We start from the raw sequence: 20,915 nt of genomic DNA on the forward strand, positions 1-20,915 counted from the left end.
ATATATATATATATATAATATAAACTAAGACTCTGTTACTGTATTGCCTATTTCTTGCCTACAATGTTTTTAGAAACATATTTTAGCTTACCCTTTAAATGTAATACAAGATTGTTTGTTACCAGCCGGCCGCATTATTGCTTTTTGTGACGTTGCCCGCATTATGTCGCCCACCACCGGGAGCGTTTATTGGTGTGGTGCCGTGCAGTGCATTCTGGTAGTTGTAGGTTTTCTACCCTTTGAGCAAAAGGTATTATTATCTCAGTTTTCTCTGGCCATGTAGCACCAATTTAAAAAGTGTTTGCCATTCTATTGCATAGGCAGCTTGGTTTTATGAAAAGACCCTCTTTCCAGCAGTTAAATACTTTTTTAATATGATGTAAGAAAGTTTCCCAATTAAAAAAAATATAAAACTGACTAAAAAAATTTAGGAGGCTGAATTGTGGAAAAAAGCATAGACTGTCATAGACTCGTAATTTTTTTTTTTTTTTTACATTTTGCTTCAGGACTTTTCCAGCTGTTGATTAACCGTGACCATCAAAGATGTTTTCTCTCTAAGCGTTGCATAATATAACAAGCTATGAGAACTTATGGCACTTTTATTGCCTTTACCACAACATAGAATGACAGTCCCACAGCTTTTTCTGGAGGCCCGGGTCTGTTGTTCTGACAGTTTAAACTTCAAAGGAGAGAGAAAAAGAAAAAGATTTAAAGAAGCTCTCCAACCTGTTTTTTTTCTCCTAGAGGGTGTCAAGCTGTCCTTCAGGCATCAATAGACACATTCAATGTATGCGTCTTGTACTAATCAAGGGTTTGGTGGTGTAGTGAGTACTTGTTAAACAACAAACTTCTACAAACTGGACACAGGCTGTCTGGTGTTAAAAAGGATTATTCATCTGATAACTTATTGGGTTCAAGGTTTTGAATTCTAAACACAATTTTGTATTTCAATGTTCACTGCTTAAAATCGTATCACCTCAGGAGGCCACCTTAATGGACATTGCTTGGGTTCTGAATTTTCCAACCTCATCATATTTGTCCTACCCTTCAGTCATCTGATGGGGGTCCCCCATCTGGCTGCATGATCTCAGATTTCTTTAGATTCAAAATATATTCTCACACTTTCTCAGTCTTTTATCCTACATATCCTCTGGGGAACAATGTAGGACAAAGAATGACAGCACTGAGGAGGAAATTAATTAGGCCCTCAGAACTTCACACTTGGTCACTCTAGAGAATTCTGTCTGTGGATCTTCTGGGGAAAGACTGTGTATTTCTCTATGACACTCCCTTTCCTTGAAGTCTTCCCTTCTCCTCCTTCCTTTTATAAAAGAGTTTGCCTAATGACAAATCAAAACTTGGGTAAAGTTATTAAAACATACTTGATGCCCATAACCTCCTTTTGTTTTGAGAGATGATGTATACAACCAGAACATTATGAAAATGAAATTAAAGGGCAATGAAAGGTAAACGTACTAATGAAGTTCTCAGCAGGTCACGATGGAGCTCATTGTATTGATTACGGCAATGTTTTAATTTTCAAATGAATGTCATGTCGTAAATTGTGACCTTTTGTAATGAAACCGATTTGGATAATGAAGGTTAAATCCGATGAAAGCCGTACTGAGGAGTGGAAGCAGATTAAGTTTCTAAATCTCAACACTGAGACAGACGTATCAAATTACACATAAGCAGGCTAGACAATAAATCTGACGATGCCAATCTCATGTCCCTGCTGTAAGTTGTTTTGGATAGCACTAACCTCTCAGCACAGAGAAGGATTTTTAGTCTGAGACAGCTTGCGTGCTAGACATCGCATGTGGGATTAATTATTTCGCTCAGCTGTTCATCTTCCCATCAGATTTAACTGGCTCTGTACAATAGATTATATTACCGTTTGGATCTGATGCATTGTTTTCGCCCTGAATCTGGAGGCTTTTCTTTTATTCTCCTCGTCCAAGTCACCATCTGATCCACCCTCAGTTGGCAAACAAAGCTTTCAGAATTTTTATTGATCCTCTGTCTTTGCTTTGTGTTGCTTTGGCATTGTGTTTTGTTCATTAGAGTCAATTTCAGATATATGATGGGGGACTGAGCCAACCAAGAAACCACTGAGATGCTTAGTTGCACGTATTGGTAGTAGTCTCTTGTGGAAACATTAAGTGAGAGGGAGATATATGACATTTAACAAATTCCCTGGCAGAATTTGAACCCAAACCGACACATGGTGTATGTTCTGACACCTGAGTGCCATGGCATTATGTGTGTATTGCTGTGTGTATTTTCTTTAATCCTTTGAGTATGTGTAATTATATGTGTGTATTTAAAGATTGTGTCTATCGTCGACTTACTAAATTGACGAGATGCATCAGGGAAAACCTTTCGAAACTTCCTATCAATCCCTGCAGGTTGAATATTAGTGAAATAGACTGTTAGACATAGTAAGACTTGATTGGCACAATACCATAAATGTCCTTTCCTATTAAGTGGACCTTGAGCTGCTTTTCAGTAATGCATCTTGTTCTTGCGTGGTTTCTAATTTAGTGAGTGTGAATCTACTGAGGTAGTGGGCGAGGAACACTAACTGCACTAATGTTTAGCTGCCTGTCCGATGCCGTTGATTTCTTTTCTGTTCCTTTCTCATCATAGCTGCTCAAATCGCTTCATATCGCTCACTTTAACCCTCAAGATGAGCTCATTAATGGGGTCTCCATTTGTCTGTCTATGAACCACTGAATCTGTCTGAGAGCGACGAGATACTATAGTATTGAATTTTTACTTTGTGGTATAAATGAATTCTCTGTTGCATTGTTCTGTTATAAGTTATTTGATTCTTACCTTTTATAGAGTTCACATACCCTTTGATACTTGCTGGTTATTTCGCTTTGTCTGAAAATAGTTTGATTTGTTTGGTTTAAAGACAAAATTGCTTATGATAAGTCAAGTTCCAACGTAATGCATAATGTATGAGTGAGAGTGTTCAAATATTATAGCATGTATATGAACCTAGCTTTCTTATTTCATTAGACCCCATGTTTATCTAAATTCTGTACCATGACGTTCCTCACTCCGGATGAAGTCTCAGGAGATTAGCTCATGTGAAAGTTGAGCTCCCTGTGAATTTATCAAATTGGAACATATACGTTTTTACTCCCTGCTGTCGTATCGCTGTGGAATTATGCACTTTGTTCTCTGCAGGAATGTTTCCCAATTACTTCTTATGAGGGACTCCTGTTATAATTAGACAGGCTAAAAGTTGTAATACTTTTTTGAATTGCAGAATTTATTCACGGCAAATCTAACTAAAATGAATATCTGCGTATATGTGTTCAAATGAAAACACAATTTCCATCGTATCATTCACAGTAGAGGTTCTACCTTCAAGCTTGATTTTAGGAGCATTTCCATTTAATACTCTTCAGTTTTAACTTATGGTTGTAGTGTAAAAAAAGAGGAAATATAAAAGAAATGGCAGTTTGAGTTGTAGCATCTGTGGTCTGACTGGTGGCTCTATTTAGGAGTAGCTGATCTGTGACTGCTCTCGTGGGTATGTGTCACAAACTTCTTCAAAAACAGTAGTGAACGGTTCAAGTCTTTTTGGACCTTTTTTTTCTCGATAGGCTGAGTTTTCTTGGTTGCTCAGTAAATGGACTCCTGGTGACACGTTGATCATGTTACTCAAAGTATAGATGTGTAGTGGGCCTAACTAAGCATTCATATGGTCTCAATTGCACAAAGTTCCCTGTCTCTTCTCAGGGAAAAGCCTAGAATAAAAACAGGGGAAGAAGAGAGCGTGAATGCACTAATATTACAAAATTTTGATAAAATAAATAACTACAATACATTCTTATTTTGAAATAGTACAGCATAAAATAGCCATGCATAGACCCACATGCAGTACCTGCACTAGAACGTGTATCTGCTTGTGTAATGCCATCAAAAGAGTCACTAAATGCTCCAAGTTAGCCAACATAGTCACAACAATACACTGATGAGGTACACTGTGTCGGAGCTAATTTTAGACTGGTCAATGTTATCTAACAAAAGTCATAGGATGCTTTATTGATCCCTGGTTGCTCATACAGTACATGCACAGATGCTAAACATATTTCATCTGGTTGAAGCAGTACATTTTTATGCACTTAACTATGTGTTTCACATAAATTATTGTCTCAGCTCCTGCAGGATTTTATCCTTTTAGACTACTCACTTTAAATGATCAAATTGCCAATTACCTCCCTCCTCTTTAGATTGTTATTCTGGTAATATAGTCAGTGTCTTCACATCTGTACCATACTGAGTATTAGAATGCACTCACAAATCAGTATTTACTGATGTGACAGCTTGGCCATCATAAAAATATTTCAGCTTCATATTTCAGATTCATAGTCGCTACCGTTGTCACTCATCTACCCCCTCCAGTACAGTGAAATAGATGTTGTGCATCATTTGCACATTAAAATGCGATAGCATTTCTCCTGCCCAGTAATGAGTCTGTTGGACTTGTTTTTTTTTGTTTTTTTTACGAGTACAGTGTAAATGTAGGATAGATTTGGAATAAAATGCACATCACTTCACTGGTTCATTGTGCATGTTTAAATGAATACACCAGTAAATACAATAGGGTTTTGCTTCAGTAATTCATTGTGCATGTTCAAATTAATAAGCCAACAAATGAAAAAGAGACCTACTCCCATCCTTAATGTTTGTCTCACAGATGTCCCAGCTGTGTTGCAGGTGTGACTGAAACACAGTACAATAATCAGCGTCTCTGTAATTGGGCAGATCTTCACTGCTGTCAGTGTGGACAGAAGGATGTTTGCAGCCGTCTCAGCAAACATTGTTCATTAAAGTAACTTCCTGTCTCTTAGAGCTCATCATTCTTTCAGATTAGTAGCAGCTGTTTTGTTACATCATTAAGATCAATGCTACAGTCAGTGTGCTCCTGCATCCTGTTACTCATGTAGTCATTTTCCTGCATCAGTAGTATCTTAGTTAAGGATGCTTCCAGTATTGATGATTACAGCAGAGCTTTTCAACAGACTAAAGCTTGTTTTATGGTTCCACGCAGTGCTTTTGCCGTAGCCTACGTAAGTGGCCTGATGTTTATACGTGTGTGTGTGTGTGTGTGTGTGTGGGGAGTGGGTGATAGAGCGAGGGAGAAGTGAGAGAGTGACGGTGATTAGCTTCGGCGCGAGTAGCGACTCTAGAGTCATAGTGAGAGAAACAAAGTGTCTCCCCTGTGTTTTATGACCAAGGTGTGAAATCTTTAGCAGGAAAAGTTAACCCTCTACTCGATTTCATGTTGTTTATGGAGAAGGAAAACCAGGAAATGAGTCAGGTGAAATGCAACGCTACCAAGCAACGGCCGAGCGCTGTGCGTCGCTACGACGTGTAGTTAAACTTTTCGACAGGTGCACGTCAGGCTACGGCGTAGGGTCCGGCGTAGACGCAGAGGGGTCTGCGGGGGTACGCCATCCATTCTACGCAGAAGCATTAAACGGCCTTAATCTGTTGTGTGTTTAACCCCAAGGGTTAAAGGACAACACATTAAATGTTTGGCCAGAAATTCACTTTTTAACTCGAGAGAAAGCTTTTCCAAAACTACAGTGTGATACAAGCTTTAGAGTAGAGGAATACAGTAGATGGACAAGAATTAACTTAAGAAGTCTGAATTTCCATGCACACTAATTTAAAAAAACATACATCAAAATAGCCTTTCCTACCATGTGTAGAACCTGTGAGGAGGCTGCACAAAGGCTGTTTACATGGTGGTGATCAGGGCTTGAAATGAACTTTTTTTATCACCAGCCAACACGGCTAGTAGATTTTTAAAGTTGCCAGCCAATAACATTTTCACAGACCATATGTTTTTTTTCTCGTAATCAATACCACACACGCTAGGCACGTAGCAGTTATGCCACATCACAACATAGTGTTCATGGGAAATGTAGGATTAGTATTACAAGCAGTGTTTCCAGATAAGGAATACATTTTCAAGCCAAGCACACACAAACCGCCCAGATTTCTTGGCGGACAGCAGGCGACTCTGGCAACACTGACTTGTTGCATCGTTTCTGCAGCCTGCCGATTCAAACAGACGCAGTGTTATTCACTTCATTCATCACCAGACAAATTGGCTAGTAACTTTACAATGTTACCCGTTGAGTAAGTTAATTTAATTTAAAGCCCTGGTGGTGATCACTGTGGCAAATAGTGGAAGATGTGGTATCTTAATATTTTTCTATTGTCTGCTGTGTAGTAGCAGTAAAGCCAAACTTGGAATTGTTCTGCTGCAGAACTGGAAGCACTTTTTGGTTCTGCAGCCCTTCAAGCTGAACTTGGTCCAATCTGAGTTGAACTCGGTTCTGCTTGCAGGTAAAGACTTGCATTTATCAATGTCACCTGAGCATAGAGCTGGGCGATATGGAGAAAATCAGATATCGCAATATTCTTGTCCTAATACCTCAATGCTGATATTGTGGCGATATTATAGGGTTGACAATTGGTGCTTTTAACAAAATATCTTCACAATGAGATTTAAGATAAATAATCTTCAGTACTGTAGATATAATGACTAAGTGGGTAAAGGTAAAAATAATAGAAGAGCTAAAATAGTCTGGTAACACAGAAAATGACATCACTTTACTGTAATGCAGCCTTTAAAACCAGGAAAAGACAACACTTAAGCCATTTATGATATTACGATTTCCAAAATCCAAGACGATATCTAGTCTTATTTTACGATATCAATATAACATTGATATATTGCCCAGCCCTACCTGAGCATAACGTTTTAGTTATTCTGACCAATCAAAAATGTCAATCTAATGGCAGTGTATCTGAGAACAAGTCAAATCGACAACATTGGAGACCCAAGTATAACGTTTGATTATTGCCACCTCCAAATACCTAATCACTTTGCATTGTCCAAGCACAGCAGTACACTTTGCTGCTTACAGTTTATCCTCACAATGTGGCTACCATCTAATCGAGGCATTCAAATGTTAGCATTTCAGAAAGCTCACCAGGCTGTGTGCCAGGTAGATTGCTTCACCAAACACCAGTTTTACAGACATGTAGCACTTTTATAGTCATGCCCTGTTTGTTGTAATATAGATTCCACAGACAACCTCACATCATAGTATTTTGAGTCCTTTGATAGTATAGATGTGGTGTGTTTAAGATCTCTCTTCTTTTTCTCTCTTTCATGCGATTTTGTCCCCCTTTCTCCCCACCTCCCAGATATCAGAGTAATCTGTTCTTGTCTGTCACCTCTCTTAGCCCGATAAGGAAGGAGAGAGTCATGCTCCTGTCCAGGAATGGATGTTCCTCCTTGACAATTGACACAAACACAAGTGCCTCTGTTCCATTTGTATATAAATAGCTCCAGATAAGGCAATAGAAATTGAGATTGTTCACTATTAATACTCTGCACAGGAAAGTCTTCAGTAAGATAGAAAGGTAAATGCTGAAGTTTACTGTGCATCTCTTTTTCTCTGCCTGTGCATGTAAAATACTATCAATTTATCAATAAAGAAAAACGGTTGTCCTATCAGGGGTGTATGGCTCTGCAGCTCTTGGCGTATTGCATCAGTCTTTGCTTCATAGCTAAGTCTAATCGTACATTATTTATAATAAAGAGCCTTCTTCAGCATTCGGCAAGCCAAGAGCTTAAACTAATCTAGGGAATTGTAATTAGGCATTTAGCTGTAGTTGCTGAGTGAAGATTGTTGGAGTCATGACAGAGCAGCTTTAATTTGTTGGTTTATTATGTCCGCAGTATTATTTAATCCCTCTCAATGTGGGGGATTTGTTGGGATGAATGCATATACAGGTGATTTTTATCATGTTTAATGTAAACACTGTAGCAGTAAGAGCAGTTGGGACTCTGCAGTGGTGGGTGAATGAAAATCTGCATGCCCACAGATAGAAAGTTATATTGACTTGCTGCAGAGCTAAAATTACAAACATTTAGATATAATTACATTCTCACTCATTATGGGTCAACACATGATCAGGACTCTTCACTGTGGTGTAGCCCAAAAGATAAAACTGAAAATCAGCAGTTTATTGAAAGCAGAGGCAGTGTACACAGATTGATTGCTGTTGATTGCTTCGTGGTGATTGGTTTGATGTGGTGTGTATTTGCGACTGGTCTGCTTTCATTTGTCTTCTTTAGATCTATATGAATGTGTGTGCAATCTGCTGGAATGGATTTATTAATCAAGTGGAACAAGCAAAGAAGGTAATTGATCATATTCAGATGAGGGTTCCTGCAGGTCAGATGAGCGAGCTTATGAATCATGTGTGGAGGATGTGTAGGATATGGTGCACTTTGACTCACAAGATTTCATCATGAATACCATAAATGGCCGCATTTCGATTCAGGTTAGTTTTTCCAAACCAATTTTGGAGACTGTAATTTGATTTGACAATCTCCACTGTCACCACCTCGCTAAAGCAATGGTCACATACATACAGACACACTTTATGTCTGTTAGACACAGAGGCAACATAGATCCACTCCCAGCCATCAAATTGCAATGGATTTATTTGCAACGGAGCCTTGTCTCTGCATTCAGCTCATTTTTCAGCAGGTTTCAGGTTAGGGTTTCAGTATTATGATCATATTTTAAAGGCAACACAGAATTCAAATTCTATATGCAGGAAATTGCAAGAGGTTGTCTCTCACTTAGTTTTCAGTGGGTAATGAAATTACTTTTTTCTATAACAGTATAAAGCCATCGCTCTTCTAGTTTCAGTAATGACATTACAGTCCTGCCATTTAACAAGCAGGTCCTCTTGTTTTACATTGTTTAGCCTCTGTAACCTATTAGTTGTTGTAATATCTCATTAAAGATTCCGGTCAACTTAAAGGTACCCTGTGGAGTGTTTTTGGAAACAAACAAAGTTTCTGTTTACACTAAGTATATATCCTTTAGGTCTAACAATAAACTCAATCTAAATTTGCAAAGGTGTATTTGTTTACATCCTCGTTTACGTGATAGCAGTTCTCTTCATCCCTGCCTTTGCTGATGCAGTGTCTCGTTTCTTGGAGCGTTACCACCACCACCTGTCACTATCAGTGGATGATATGGAGAAAATTCTCTATCACGATATATGTAATTTCATATTGCGATAGCAATATATATATCCTTATACTTTTTCTGGAATGTAACTTTAGAAACAGACAGGAATGTTTTGTCTACTTCATTGAAATAATTACCTGATAAATTAAGGAAATTCATCACATTGATGCTGTTTGTTTTATGATTGGCAATTATATATGATTATTTTACAATATGTATTGTCCTATTGCAAACCCGCACTAACCAGTCAAAGACAATATCATCCAAAAGCACACTCTTTGCAAGCGATGTTCTGCCATAGTAACAACCATAACCGTACATGATGAGGTGTGACATATGGTCAGTATCTGTCTCCTTCTTGGCAGGATCTGCATTTTTCAGAATATCTCTGTCAATCTCCACAAACTCCACTACATTTTTTTAATCAGAATATATCGAAATAATTGAAAGCGAAATGGCAGAGAGAGAGTTCCTTTTTTTTTTTTAAATCTCACATGAGGCCTGGCTGTCTTCAGGCCTCTACTGTCATCTTTACATCTTCACTTTGTTGTCGTCGTTTCTAGTCCTAAATGAGATGTGGTGTAGTATAACACTCAGGGCACTCTTCACTGTGACATAACTAATCACCAGACCCCTACCAGTTTTATCATAATTAACAGATCAAAGAAGTGGAGAGAAGAACAGTCATACATTATTAAACAGACTGTGTGTGTGTGTGTGTGTGTGTGTGTGTGGTTGTGTGTGTGGTTGTGTGTGTGTGTGTGTGTGTGTGTGTGTGTGTGTGTGTGTGTGTGTGTGTGTGTGTGTGAGTGTGTGTGTGTGGTAGTGTGTGTGTGTGTGTGTGTGTGTGTGTGTGTGTGTGGTAGTGTGTGTGTGTGTGTGTGTGTGGAAAAAGTAATTGAAGAATAATATAGTGATCTTTAAGAGCACATTTCTCTAGTTTCAGTAGGCTTTGATAATTAATCAGTGATAAAGTTGTTTTTTTTATGGATGCATACATCTTCTCTTCATGGTTTTAGCTTCTTCTCACATTGTGATGAGACTTATTTTTCCAGATGACCCTGAAAGTGCTTTTCTGACGTACCGCATAGACAAACCTACAGACCTGTATTCAGGAGAAGATTAAGGTCAAAGAGGCATCCACTCGCAGAGAGCTATTGTGCACCGAAGAAGCATGGAAAGCACACGGTAGGTGTGCTTTCCATGCATAAGTATGACCACTTCACACAGCCTTGCAGATGGCAGACATCTCCTCCAATGTTGTGTCTCAGAATCAGAAAGTAGCCAGCAACAATTGTTTGGAGTTTTATTTTTCCCTTTGGTTGGAGGACATATATTGAAACTTAATTACGCTCATCTATCTGTTCAACCACTTTTGTTTTCAACAATGACATATTATACACTAATTGTAGGTTTTCTCAATTCCTACGTTGTGGTAATGACTATCATCACGTATCTGTGCTTTATTCGTTGCTGCAATGTCCAAAGTTCAATTTCAATTTCCATTATCTATCTCTTCTTTCTGTTATTTTGTGTTGTCAGCATCACATCTGTCTATTAAAAGCGACCTTTTCTTACTCTTTTTGTTTCGGCCCCTCATCTTTTGAGCAGCCTCTTGATTTACGTCTCTAGAGGCTGTAATAAGCCTGTAGTTAGCTGTTAAAACCATGTGCATTTTAGACTAAATGGCCTCTAGTGTTTCCCTGCCTGCTGTTGGGGCTTACAGCCAATGGGCCTTAAAATGACTTAATTTCCTATCTACCTCCTGGGGGAGCTTTCAGGGAAGCTAAATGGCAGTCATAGCCCGCAGAGAGTGAGTATCAGGGAAGCTTTGGGCTGGTGTGGACCCCAACTGAATTAAAATCACTATCACTTTAATTGCCATGGCCAGTATCCACGCAGAAATGTATCATGATGATACTGGTGTAGAGTTGCAAATTGTAAATTATGTCCATCACAATTTCCACAAATCTAAGTTAGCATATTTAAATTGCTTGTTTTGTCCAAGCAACAGTTTGAAATGCAAATATTTAATATCATAGAAGGAAAAAAAGAAAAAAGAAAATATTCACATTTAAGAAGATGGAACCAGTTAATTTATGGCCTGTTTGCTTTAAAAAAATGACTTAAATTACTGATCGATTATCAAAATAGTTGCCAATGGATTATAGGTGCTCAAAATGACTGAATGTAAAGTATTGATCAACTAATTAATTTCAGCTCTATATTGCATTTTTTGGAGAGTTATCATTTAGCTTTATACTCTTAAAATCACATTTTGAATATGTATATAACCTCGGTGTTACCTTTCTAATATACCTCAGTGAATATCATTTTGCTTATTGAGTTGTCTTATATGATATTTTCACAATACGTCTGTTATTTTGGTGATTGTACTCTGCCCACCACATTTGGAGACTCTAATGTTGACATCCTGTGTATGCCTGTGAGAGGAGATAAATGTAACCTCCACCTGTAGCTCTACTTAACCAGACTACACGCATATTAAGCTCGGGTCTACAGAGCTCTACATTTGGATCTCTGTGTCTTGAGGTCTTAGCTTCACTTGATTAGATTGTTCTGTTTATATAATTAGATGTGGCATATGTATGAGTTTAAGCTAAATTGAGCCAACAGCTGAAAATAACTAGGCTTATTTTTTGCTTATAGTTTCTCTGATCATTTGACCTTGGAATAAACAACTAAATGCTGGGATTCAATTAGGTAATTTGCATTCCATGCAAACAGTTGGCTTCAGAACAGCAAAGCAGAGTCCATGTTTTTAGTTAAAATATATTTACCAACATTGATTCCCTCATTGGCAGTATTGTCCCTGGCTTCTATTCCTCCTCTTTGGCAAGGTTAACTTATGTGTTGTGTTGTGTGTATCTGTGCCGGGGTGTGTGCTCACACATGAGTTTATCCATGTGTTGGTTTTCTTAGCAGCTGTTTGCTATTCCTCCCTTAGCTCTATATATTGATGTGATGGTGTAGGATGGTTCCTTTAAGTAGAGCCAAGGCTGACTCCTGCCCTCAAGGTCACTTTGCCATACCAAACTCAAAAGCCCTCAGTGATTGACGCATAGAGCTTCAACTCTGAAGAGTATAATTGATTCATGGAGGAATGTGTGTGTTGGGAAAACATGAGACAATGGATGGCAGTTGAGTCGATGCAGGGCGGGCAACAGAAAAAAGAAAAGAACAGAGTTAAGGACGATGAAAAGAGAGGGTGGCACAGGAATTGGATGCACTAAATGAATGGGAGCACCGGGGCAGACAGATTAATTTAAGGGTGTATGACGATTGTCAGCAGGGCCTAAAGGCCACTGTAGTTCACTTGACCCAGCACTTACAGTGCGCTTTAACGTGCTCTATGCGCCATCCAGTCAAATGCACAAGGCTTTTGAATGTTAGCCCAGTCAATAACAACACTGACCTCCAGTGAGGAACAGGAATTAATTGTGCTTACATGTCTTTGGAAAGCTATTGATGGCCAATGATTCCCCATCAAAGGCCAATGCCTTGTTGTGTTTTCACTCACAATTCAGTAGATTAGATGGGAGCACAAATAGACATTTAGATTTTTTCAACGTCAAAGTCATATTTGTCCAAAATAGAATGAGATGATGGATTTATTATTATTTGATATTATTGTAAATTGAATATCTTTGTTTTGCGGTCCAAATAAAAAATGAATCCTCAATCGAAACATTATCAAAAGATTGATCGATAATGAAAAATAACAGTCTCTCAGCCCTGATTGTGATATTTCAAAAGAAATACCTAAATGGCAATGTATAAGGATAGCATATCACATTGCATATGTTGCTTAAGGAAACACTTTCAACATAATTTGTCGTTGTGTGTTGATTTTTTTTTTTATTTATTAGGCGACTCAAATAAGCTTCTATCACTTACAGAAACTGTAACGTAGAATGTAAGACAAAATTTAGGATATCTCAATATTACAATGACCAAATCTCAGACCATGTTGAATTCTATATCATGAACAACATCATCAACATATGGATTTTTTTGCCCAGCTATGATAATGAGTGAGAACTGTTAAGCCAAGCAAGAGGACTGTGTGTGAGTATGTGTATCCATGAGCACTACAATGACTGCAGTTAATGCACTGTAAACTGTAATGAAATAGCTATAAAACAGCTTACCGCCACTCCTCTCCTCCTTCATTTCAAGTCCTCAAAAGTGTCCCCTGTTAATAGGGCTGTGTTAGTTAATGAGCTGGTGAAGTCTTCGTCAGCAGCATTATTACGGCGACACAGAGATACAGACGGTTTTATCAGGCCTCTCTATGGTAGTGACAGCAGACAGCTTTGAAATTAGTTGCTGAGAGGGGGAGGCAAAGAAGCACATAACATTATTGCACATAATGCCAGCTGTGTCTAAACACCAGGAATACTAATGTTGTAGTTGTGCAGACACACACACACACACACACACACACACACACACACAGGGTTATACACACAGAGCAGAGAGTGTTACCTCCACAGTAGGCTCTGCCACAGACCTTCTGAGGTGTGAAGTGGGTGCAGGATGCTGCACTTCTCATTATTAACAGTAGTGTTGGCTTTGGCATCAGAAGATAAAAGGGCAGCTTGACTCAGCCAGCAGTCACAGCAATTTACAGGTCTGTCAGAGAGAAAGAGGTCGACTAGAGGAGAGAATTAAAAAGCATTTAGAGCTGTGAAATATACTGCAGACTGGGAGAATGAGCCGCTGGTGGATGTATGATGCGTTCATGTTGACTTTACTGTAGGGTTTTTATTATGGGGATCTAAATGTGTTTGCTTTATTATGCAACACTTGGCAAAAAGAACCATGAGTCTGGGGTTGTGAGTTGGAGGTGATGTGTGTGTATTTGTCCTGCTAAGTTGGAGATTTTTTTTCCAGGTTTAGTAGAAGAGCGCCTGGCAAATGCCCGATAGCATCAATAGCATAATCTTGTTAACGCTGTATCATTTTCTTACTCCGGCTTGCAAATGAACGCTCTGCTCTTTCACTGGAGTACTCATTGGTCTACATTTTGTGTGTAGACATATGAATCCATTCCTGCTTTTTTATCTGCTTGTGACGAGCAGGAGTTCTACATTCGTGTGACAGTTCTTTCGGGTCATACTACAGTGTTTCTAGTTGACTCTCTGTACAGGTCACTGAGACAGGAAGTGTCAAGAGGCCAGGCTGTTCAACCTGAAAGTGAAACGGAACAAACTGCAACAACAGGATGAGTAAGTTCTTAATGGCAGTGGTTGTTGAAATCACTATGTTGTCAGGCTGACTGCAGAGTCACAGTGGGCTCCGCTCTCTTATTCCCTCAGACAGAACACCAAATTTTATAGAGTGGAGGTAGCAGGAGATGCCATGACAGCACCACACTGTTGAAAACAATCTTCTACCTCAGTCACTCTTGACCGTAATACGATTCCTCTTCTGCCATGACCCTGTATCGTGATGATTTATCGGTGACAGGAATGATACTGACTCTTCTCTCTGTCCCCCTTATTTGTGTGTCTTTTTGCAGAAGGTATCTGCAACATGACTATGGACTCCAACTCGATGACGATGCCCATGTCAGACCCCAACGCCTGGGCAACAGCCATGAACAACCTGGGGATGCCTCCCATCGGAATCACTGGACAGCAGCTCATGCCAGGTACCACACTGCCTAAACCTTACCACACAACACCTAAACCAGAACTACAGACGCCTTTGTGTTGAAAGTTGATTTCAGTATTCCACCGGCACAGATACTGTTTCTGGAAGCATCATATACAGGCTTTTATATTTTCACGTTTATTAGTGTATTTATCTGATGTCCTTCCATCTAATTTAATCTAATTTTATGTAGATGTATTCACTTCAGAGCTGCTCGTACTCCGTTCCTATCATAAACATTTGATTCATTTTGGGTTTTTTTCCCCCTCTGGCGATTTTCACTATAAGACATAGCAAAGTGTTTTGTTTAAAAAGCAAATGGAAGACCTGTTCAATGTAGAAAATTAATCATAAAACGTTTTTAAGCTTAGATCTGTTTCCCAAAGGCTGGATGTATTTTTGCATCGAAAATAGATCGCTTTAAATCTGTCATTTGAAAAATTAACATGATTTTTATTTTTATTTTTTATTGTGTGGGGCAGATTTTGTGGTAGGTTTGTTGATTAGCGACATTGTCTTTGACTGTGATTAGTGTTCAGGAGTGTAGGATATCTGCTACTGTGGCTTTGAAGGATAAACAAGTGGATTATCTTGTGTGGCTGCATTGATCATTTGAAATAAGTATGTTGGAATAAACAGAATGAGTCACCAATGTGGGATTGGGATTGCTGTAATCAGTCATAGGATGGCATACACACAGACAAGCAAGCTCTGTCTGACTTAACCAAACATCTATTGGGATCGGTGAACAAAAGCAGCAGGTTTGTTTTTAATCTTTAAGTCTGTGTGTTAAGTTATGCAAGAGCAGTCACAGGTTTTAGTATAGCACAAATCACTGACACTTGCATACTTTGTGTTAAGTGCCATTGAAAGCCTCAAACTATCAACTCAACTTGCCACCAAGCTGAAGTGAAAGTTGAATGTGAATCCTTAATATTTATTTCACCCCAAGAAAAAGATGATTTTACATCAAACCACATCTGCTTTGTTCAACAATAGTGTTTAATAGCATCTGTAACAGTTGGGAACCAGACGTTTATGGGGATTAAGGGCGTTTTCACACCTAAAAGTCCGAACCAAGGTCCGGACCAAGGTTCATGTTTTTGTTACATTGTACACATTTGATCCGGTAAGTTTTAGTTTCACACTGCAGTTATGAAAGCGCACTAAAGATCTATACGTGACAAAACTACGTCCTGCCGTCATCACATACGTGAGCTGCGTCTCCAGATTCTTATAATTGATTGGTTTGTTGACGGGCTTCCCCGTCCTCTCGTATCCTTTCTCTGTGTGTCGGGAGTTTTTTCAACTGACTGCTGCTCTCCCCTCTACTTTTTGTTTTGTTGTGATGTTGAGAAACAAGACACGGGAACTTTCTTTCTGGAGCATTTATTCAGAGACAAACGGAAACCTACACTGTACATTTACTACCACTTAACAAATAAACTGCTGATGTATTCTCTGCTCTGATAGCTCTGATAGCCGACAGCTCTGATAGCCGACAGCTGTCTGTTCTGAGCTCATTCACCGTCACTCTCTCATGTAGCCTACACACTAAGCACCGAGCTATTCCTTAAAGGAGCTTCCCCGGTCTTGTAACACAAGGAGAGCCTGCCAGAGCTTCTTGTATTTGGTCCGAAAGTCCGAACCATCCAAAAAATGCTTTCACACTATAAATGAACCTGACCATGGACCGAGACCACCTCTTTTTATCGGACCAAAATTTGGTCTTTTGATCCGGACCGTGGTCCGGGGTAGGTTTCACATCTGTAATTTTGGTTTGGATCAAACTGAAAAATCCGAAAGTCCGGACCAAATGAGGTGGGTGTGAAAACGCCCTAAAACAATGACATTTCATTCATTTGATTATTTCTCCTGTATTATTACAACCTCAATGAGCATTTTGTAAGGTTAAGCTACTGTATTCTGATCTGCCACTATGATATTCAGCCTTACCGATTGCTTTGCTATCTGTAACAGTATGTTCAGCGGCATCCTCCCACTCTCCATCTCTGAAGAGTTATTCTTTTTTCTATCCTCAGTAGAAAGCCTTTCCCTAAAGCCTTTTATAAATCACTTCCCACTTCTTAGCTGAAATACACTTTCATATTTGAAATATACCAGGCTTGTGTGTACGTGTGCGTGTAGATGCATGTGTGTACACACAGTCTCCCAAATGCACTCCTCGAAAATATATTAAGGGAAACACACACACACTCAGGCCTGTTATATTTAAAAAATGGTAAACAAAAACCTTGCTTCTGAGCAGAGATGAAAGACACAAATGACACTTCTCATAAAGGGAAGTGGAGTAACTGAACTTAATGTTAGAGGTGAACTCTGGATGCTGGACACACATCTATTCAAGTGCACTAAAGATGCCAACTTCCTTCTCTTTAACTTTATTTGCAGTGTTTGAAGGCCTTTTTTACAGCAGACATTTTAACTTGCCAAAGCAGCTCTGTTCCACTTTAGGTGCGTCATTAAGCCGTACCGGTGATGCAGCATGTGCAACGCCAGAGCCCTGAAACTGGCACACATAAATCGAATGCAGCAATTAGTGATGCTATTAGCCGCACCTGTGTTTGGCAAGTCAAAATGTCTGCTGTAAAGAAATGTCAAATAAACTGATCTTACATTTAATTAGGCCCTCTGCCAGTTTTGGCCCACAGTCATACTTGAAAACAGGTGCATTTAGTTGGTTTTGGACTGTTTTCGTGTAAGGGAAAGGAAATGTAAGAGACCAGTTGTTGATATGTGTGTAAAAGAATAAATCTTTTTCACAGCAGACATTTTGACCTTTCATAGCAGGAAAAGCACAGATCAAACTAATTTGACCCCAGTTCAATCAAGTCTCCCAGTAAGCTACGTCAGTGAGCCAGCCGGTGATGCACAATACCAGGACCCTGGAACATGCTCACCTAAATGGCATGCTGTGGATTTTAATGTCATAAATTACACCCATGCTTTTCCTGCTATATCATACCAAGATGTCTGCTGTGAAAAAGGATAAGGGCCTGCACACCCACGCAGGTGTTTTCACCTATCAATATGGGATGGGTGGTAGAGACGGGCAAGATTCATTACTTCATCGGACAACTTAAGTGCAATGACTGGACAATCGGTCGTGTAAGGCTGAAAAATGCTGTGTTTTGACAATATAGCACTATATCCATAAACGTTGGGTTTAATTACCTTGAACCAGTAACCTTGGCTGTCGTAAAGCATCCATGTTTGTTTTGTTTTATCAGGAAATTCTGGATTATTTACAGCCAAGTTGTATATATTGCAGCTTTAAGAGGTTTCTCAGTTGTTATTACAACTTATACGTTGATGTGAACGCTACTCACAAGTTCGAAACTGCTTATCACGACTTTATGACATGAACGTGGCATCTGGTTGTGGGTTGGTGTAGCTATGCAGGAATTACGTTACGCTCACATGATCCCATTTATTAAAAACAAAGACGTAGGGGTAATTTGCCCCATCCTAACAGGTGCAACAAACTAAGGTACACAGTCTATAAACACCCACACAGTCCTGAAAAGAGCTCAAATCAGGTCCTGTGTGGGTTTACCATGGGTGTTAAGGACATTTTTAAGCCTCAGCTTGGGTAATACATCAGGTATCAGAAAGCAGTTTCAGAGGGAAAAGAAGGAAGGAAACCGTGATGGAGAGGGAGGAGACTCAAGTTAATGTGGATCACCTGGATTAACAGCTAGTGTTTCCCTAACTTTCCCTCTTGTTCCTTCCTCCCTCCCTCAGCAGCCTAAATTACCCAACATCTAATTTATATCTCATTACAGCTGAGTCAGCCACTGTAACCCAGAGCCACATTAGAGCACACGCTGTTCATTTGCTCTTCACAGAGCTGAGCTACTTCACACTGAGTCACACTGACATGCTTCTATGGGCTCAAGCAGTACGTACTGTAAACCAAATGTGTAGGCAGCAATTGACAAACAATTACATATGTATCAATAAAGTAATTGCTAATCCATTCAAAACTAGTTTTTCTCTTCTAGATGGACAGTAAAAATCCTTTTGATATGTAAATATCCAAAATGTGCTGCAGTTTTCTCATCTCATATATATATTTTCCCCCCATGCATTTTTCACTCAAACCAAAATAACTTAACTTGTTGAACTTCAGGAGAAATATGTAAGAAATACACTTAGGCACTCTCTTACCTTTTTTTCTCAGTTTAAAACAAGTAATGAGGACGAAGAAGTCCAAGGTTATGCACTAACAAGGCCACAATATTACATACATTAAGTCTATTTAAACTATATAGTTCTGTTTTAGATGAACTTTGTGCTAAACATTGTATCTGCACACCTTTCTTTTGCTTTATGGCATTGCCGTCTTTGAGGCACACACTTTCACATGATGTTACACACAGTCTTATTCTGTCCTGCAGGACTTACCTGCTGGACAGAATAAGACTGTGCCTTTGAAGTAATCCACGTGGATTGGTTATTGATTCTCCATCATGACTGAACATCATCTTTTCTCATTTTTGTTTCACCTCGAAACAACAGGGGAGAATTCACTGTCACTCTCTTTGTCCTTTCCCATTTGATCTGTGAGCGTGTCTGTGCATGCATACAATTGGTCACGTTTCCTGCATGTAGGTTTAAGTGGGTTTTTATGTGTCAGCTTCCAGCTCATTCATTAAAAGAGACTGCCTGAGCCGTAGTGCTTTCATTACACATTAGAGTTTGCCTCCCTTTCATACACTGAGCCTGGAATGTATTTCTTCGCCACAGAGTCTTTTCCTGCCTCCAGCCAAGTGAATTTATCCAGACAGACAGCTGGATATACAGACCACTGTGGACAGAGCCTTGAACAATCTGCAGCCTCACAAAGCCCGTTGCAAGTCTCCAATGATGATAGTTTTAGTTATATAGATGGACTGGGCAGTGGTTGTGTATGTTAGAAAGTTATGATTATATGTTTGTGTTAGCGAAGTGTTTGGATAAAAGGGGGGAATTGGACTCAGGCCACAGTCATAAGTCAAGTTTGTATGTAATGCATGGTAAATGGTGCACAAAGTATATAGGAGTTCTGAGGTCTTATCTGATCCATAAGCTTTTTATGTTTGTACTTTTGTACATAATATTGTCATTATGTTTCTTCATATCATAGTTTTACCATTGTTACGTACTTCTGTCTATTCTGCATGTAAGACATCTATTGTATGTCTGTCCGTCCGGGAAGAGGGATCCCTCTTCTCCGCTTTCACTGGGGATTCTCTAGAACGACAGTTATCTAGGTTTTTAAAACCCCATGATGTAAATGGTAAGCTGAACCTCTTTTAAACGGTTTAGACAAGAGCGCAGAGACAGTTTCTGTGGTTATGGAACATTTTGAAAAGTCAAAGTGGGGTTTTCCCTTTGGTCAGAGAAAGTTATGTTGAATGATCCAGGTTTTGGATATACCATGAGAATTTGTTTTTGTAACCAAAAAGTGTAAAACACGGAGTCTGGTTTCAAGTGGATCTACTGTAGTTTCTTTGAGAAAATGTCAAGAATAGCAACATCACTGACTACTATTAATCCCTTTGGCTAATGGTTGCCCAAACCATGAAGTCAAGCAAAAATCCTCTGGTGCTCAAAATGTCATTTATGTCATGAACATTACATGGATAAGTCATGTCTTATGGTTAGAATGCCCCAAACCTGGTGAGTAAAATCCCAGATACTGTGTAGTGTGTGAACTGTGAGAACTGCGGAGAAATGGGACCAGTAACAGCAAGAATCAACATCTGGTTTCTACATCTTTCACATCTGACAGAGACTGAGAGAGAATATCCTTTTCCAGGAGTGTTCACCATGTATTTCCCCAACCTCCATCAGCGTTCTCTCTAGCACGTCTTAACTATAAGCAGAACCAGATGGAAAGGTATAGAGTTCCTCCTCTATATTTCTCTCAAAATACAGACCTCCCAAGATGTTTTTTTATTATAAGACACTTGACGGTATGTGTTGTATCACTGTTCAGTACATTTGGCTTTGATCAAAATACAACCAGTGTCTTCTTTATGTTTTAAAGCACTTTGTAAAATGTGTTTGTTAGAGAAGTAATCTAACTACTCATCGAGTTGTGAGGAGATCAACCAAAGAGAGATTTTCCCTTTTCAG

General features: G+C 39.2%; 1 protein-coding gene across 6 annotated transcripts in view; it reads left to right on the plus strand.

The window, feature by feature from the left end:
* Positions 1-20,915, plus strand: part of enox2 (ecto-NOX disulfide-thiol exchanger 2) — a 172,101-nt gene that overhangs the window by 104,047 nt on the left and 47,139 nt on the right. For 5 of the 6 annotated variants that reach the window (XM_078260241.1, XM_078260244.1, XM_078260245.1 and 2 more), the window contains one exon: positions 14,638-14,769. In XM_078260241.1, coding sequence (XP_078116367.1) covers positions 14,638-14,769 — 132 coding nt within the window. Of the gene's footprint in view, positions 1-14,265; positions 14,345-14,637; positions 14,770-20,915 lie in introns of all 6 variants that reach the window. The other variant, XM_078260246.1, reaches the window with a different exon arrangement.

Source organism: Sander vitreus, chromosome 10 (assembly GCF_031162955.1).
Source record: "Sander vitreus isolate 19-12246 chromosome 10, sanVit1, whole genome shotgun sequence".
In the NCBI taxonomy this organism is placed as follows: domain Eukaryota; kingdom Metazoa; phylum Chordata; class Actinopteri; order Perciformes; family Percidae; genus Sander; species Sander vitreus.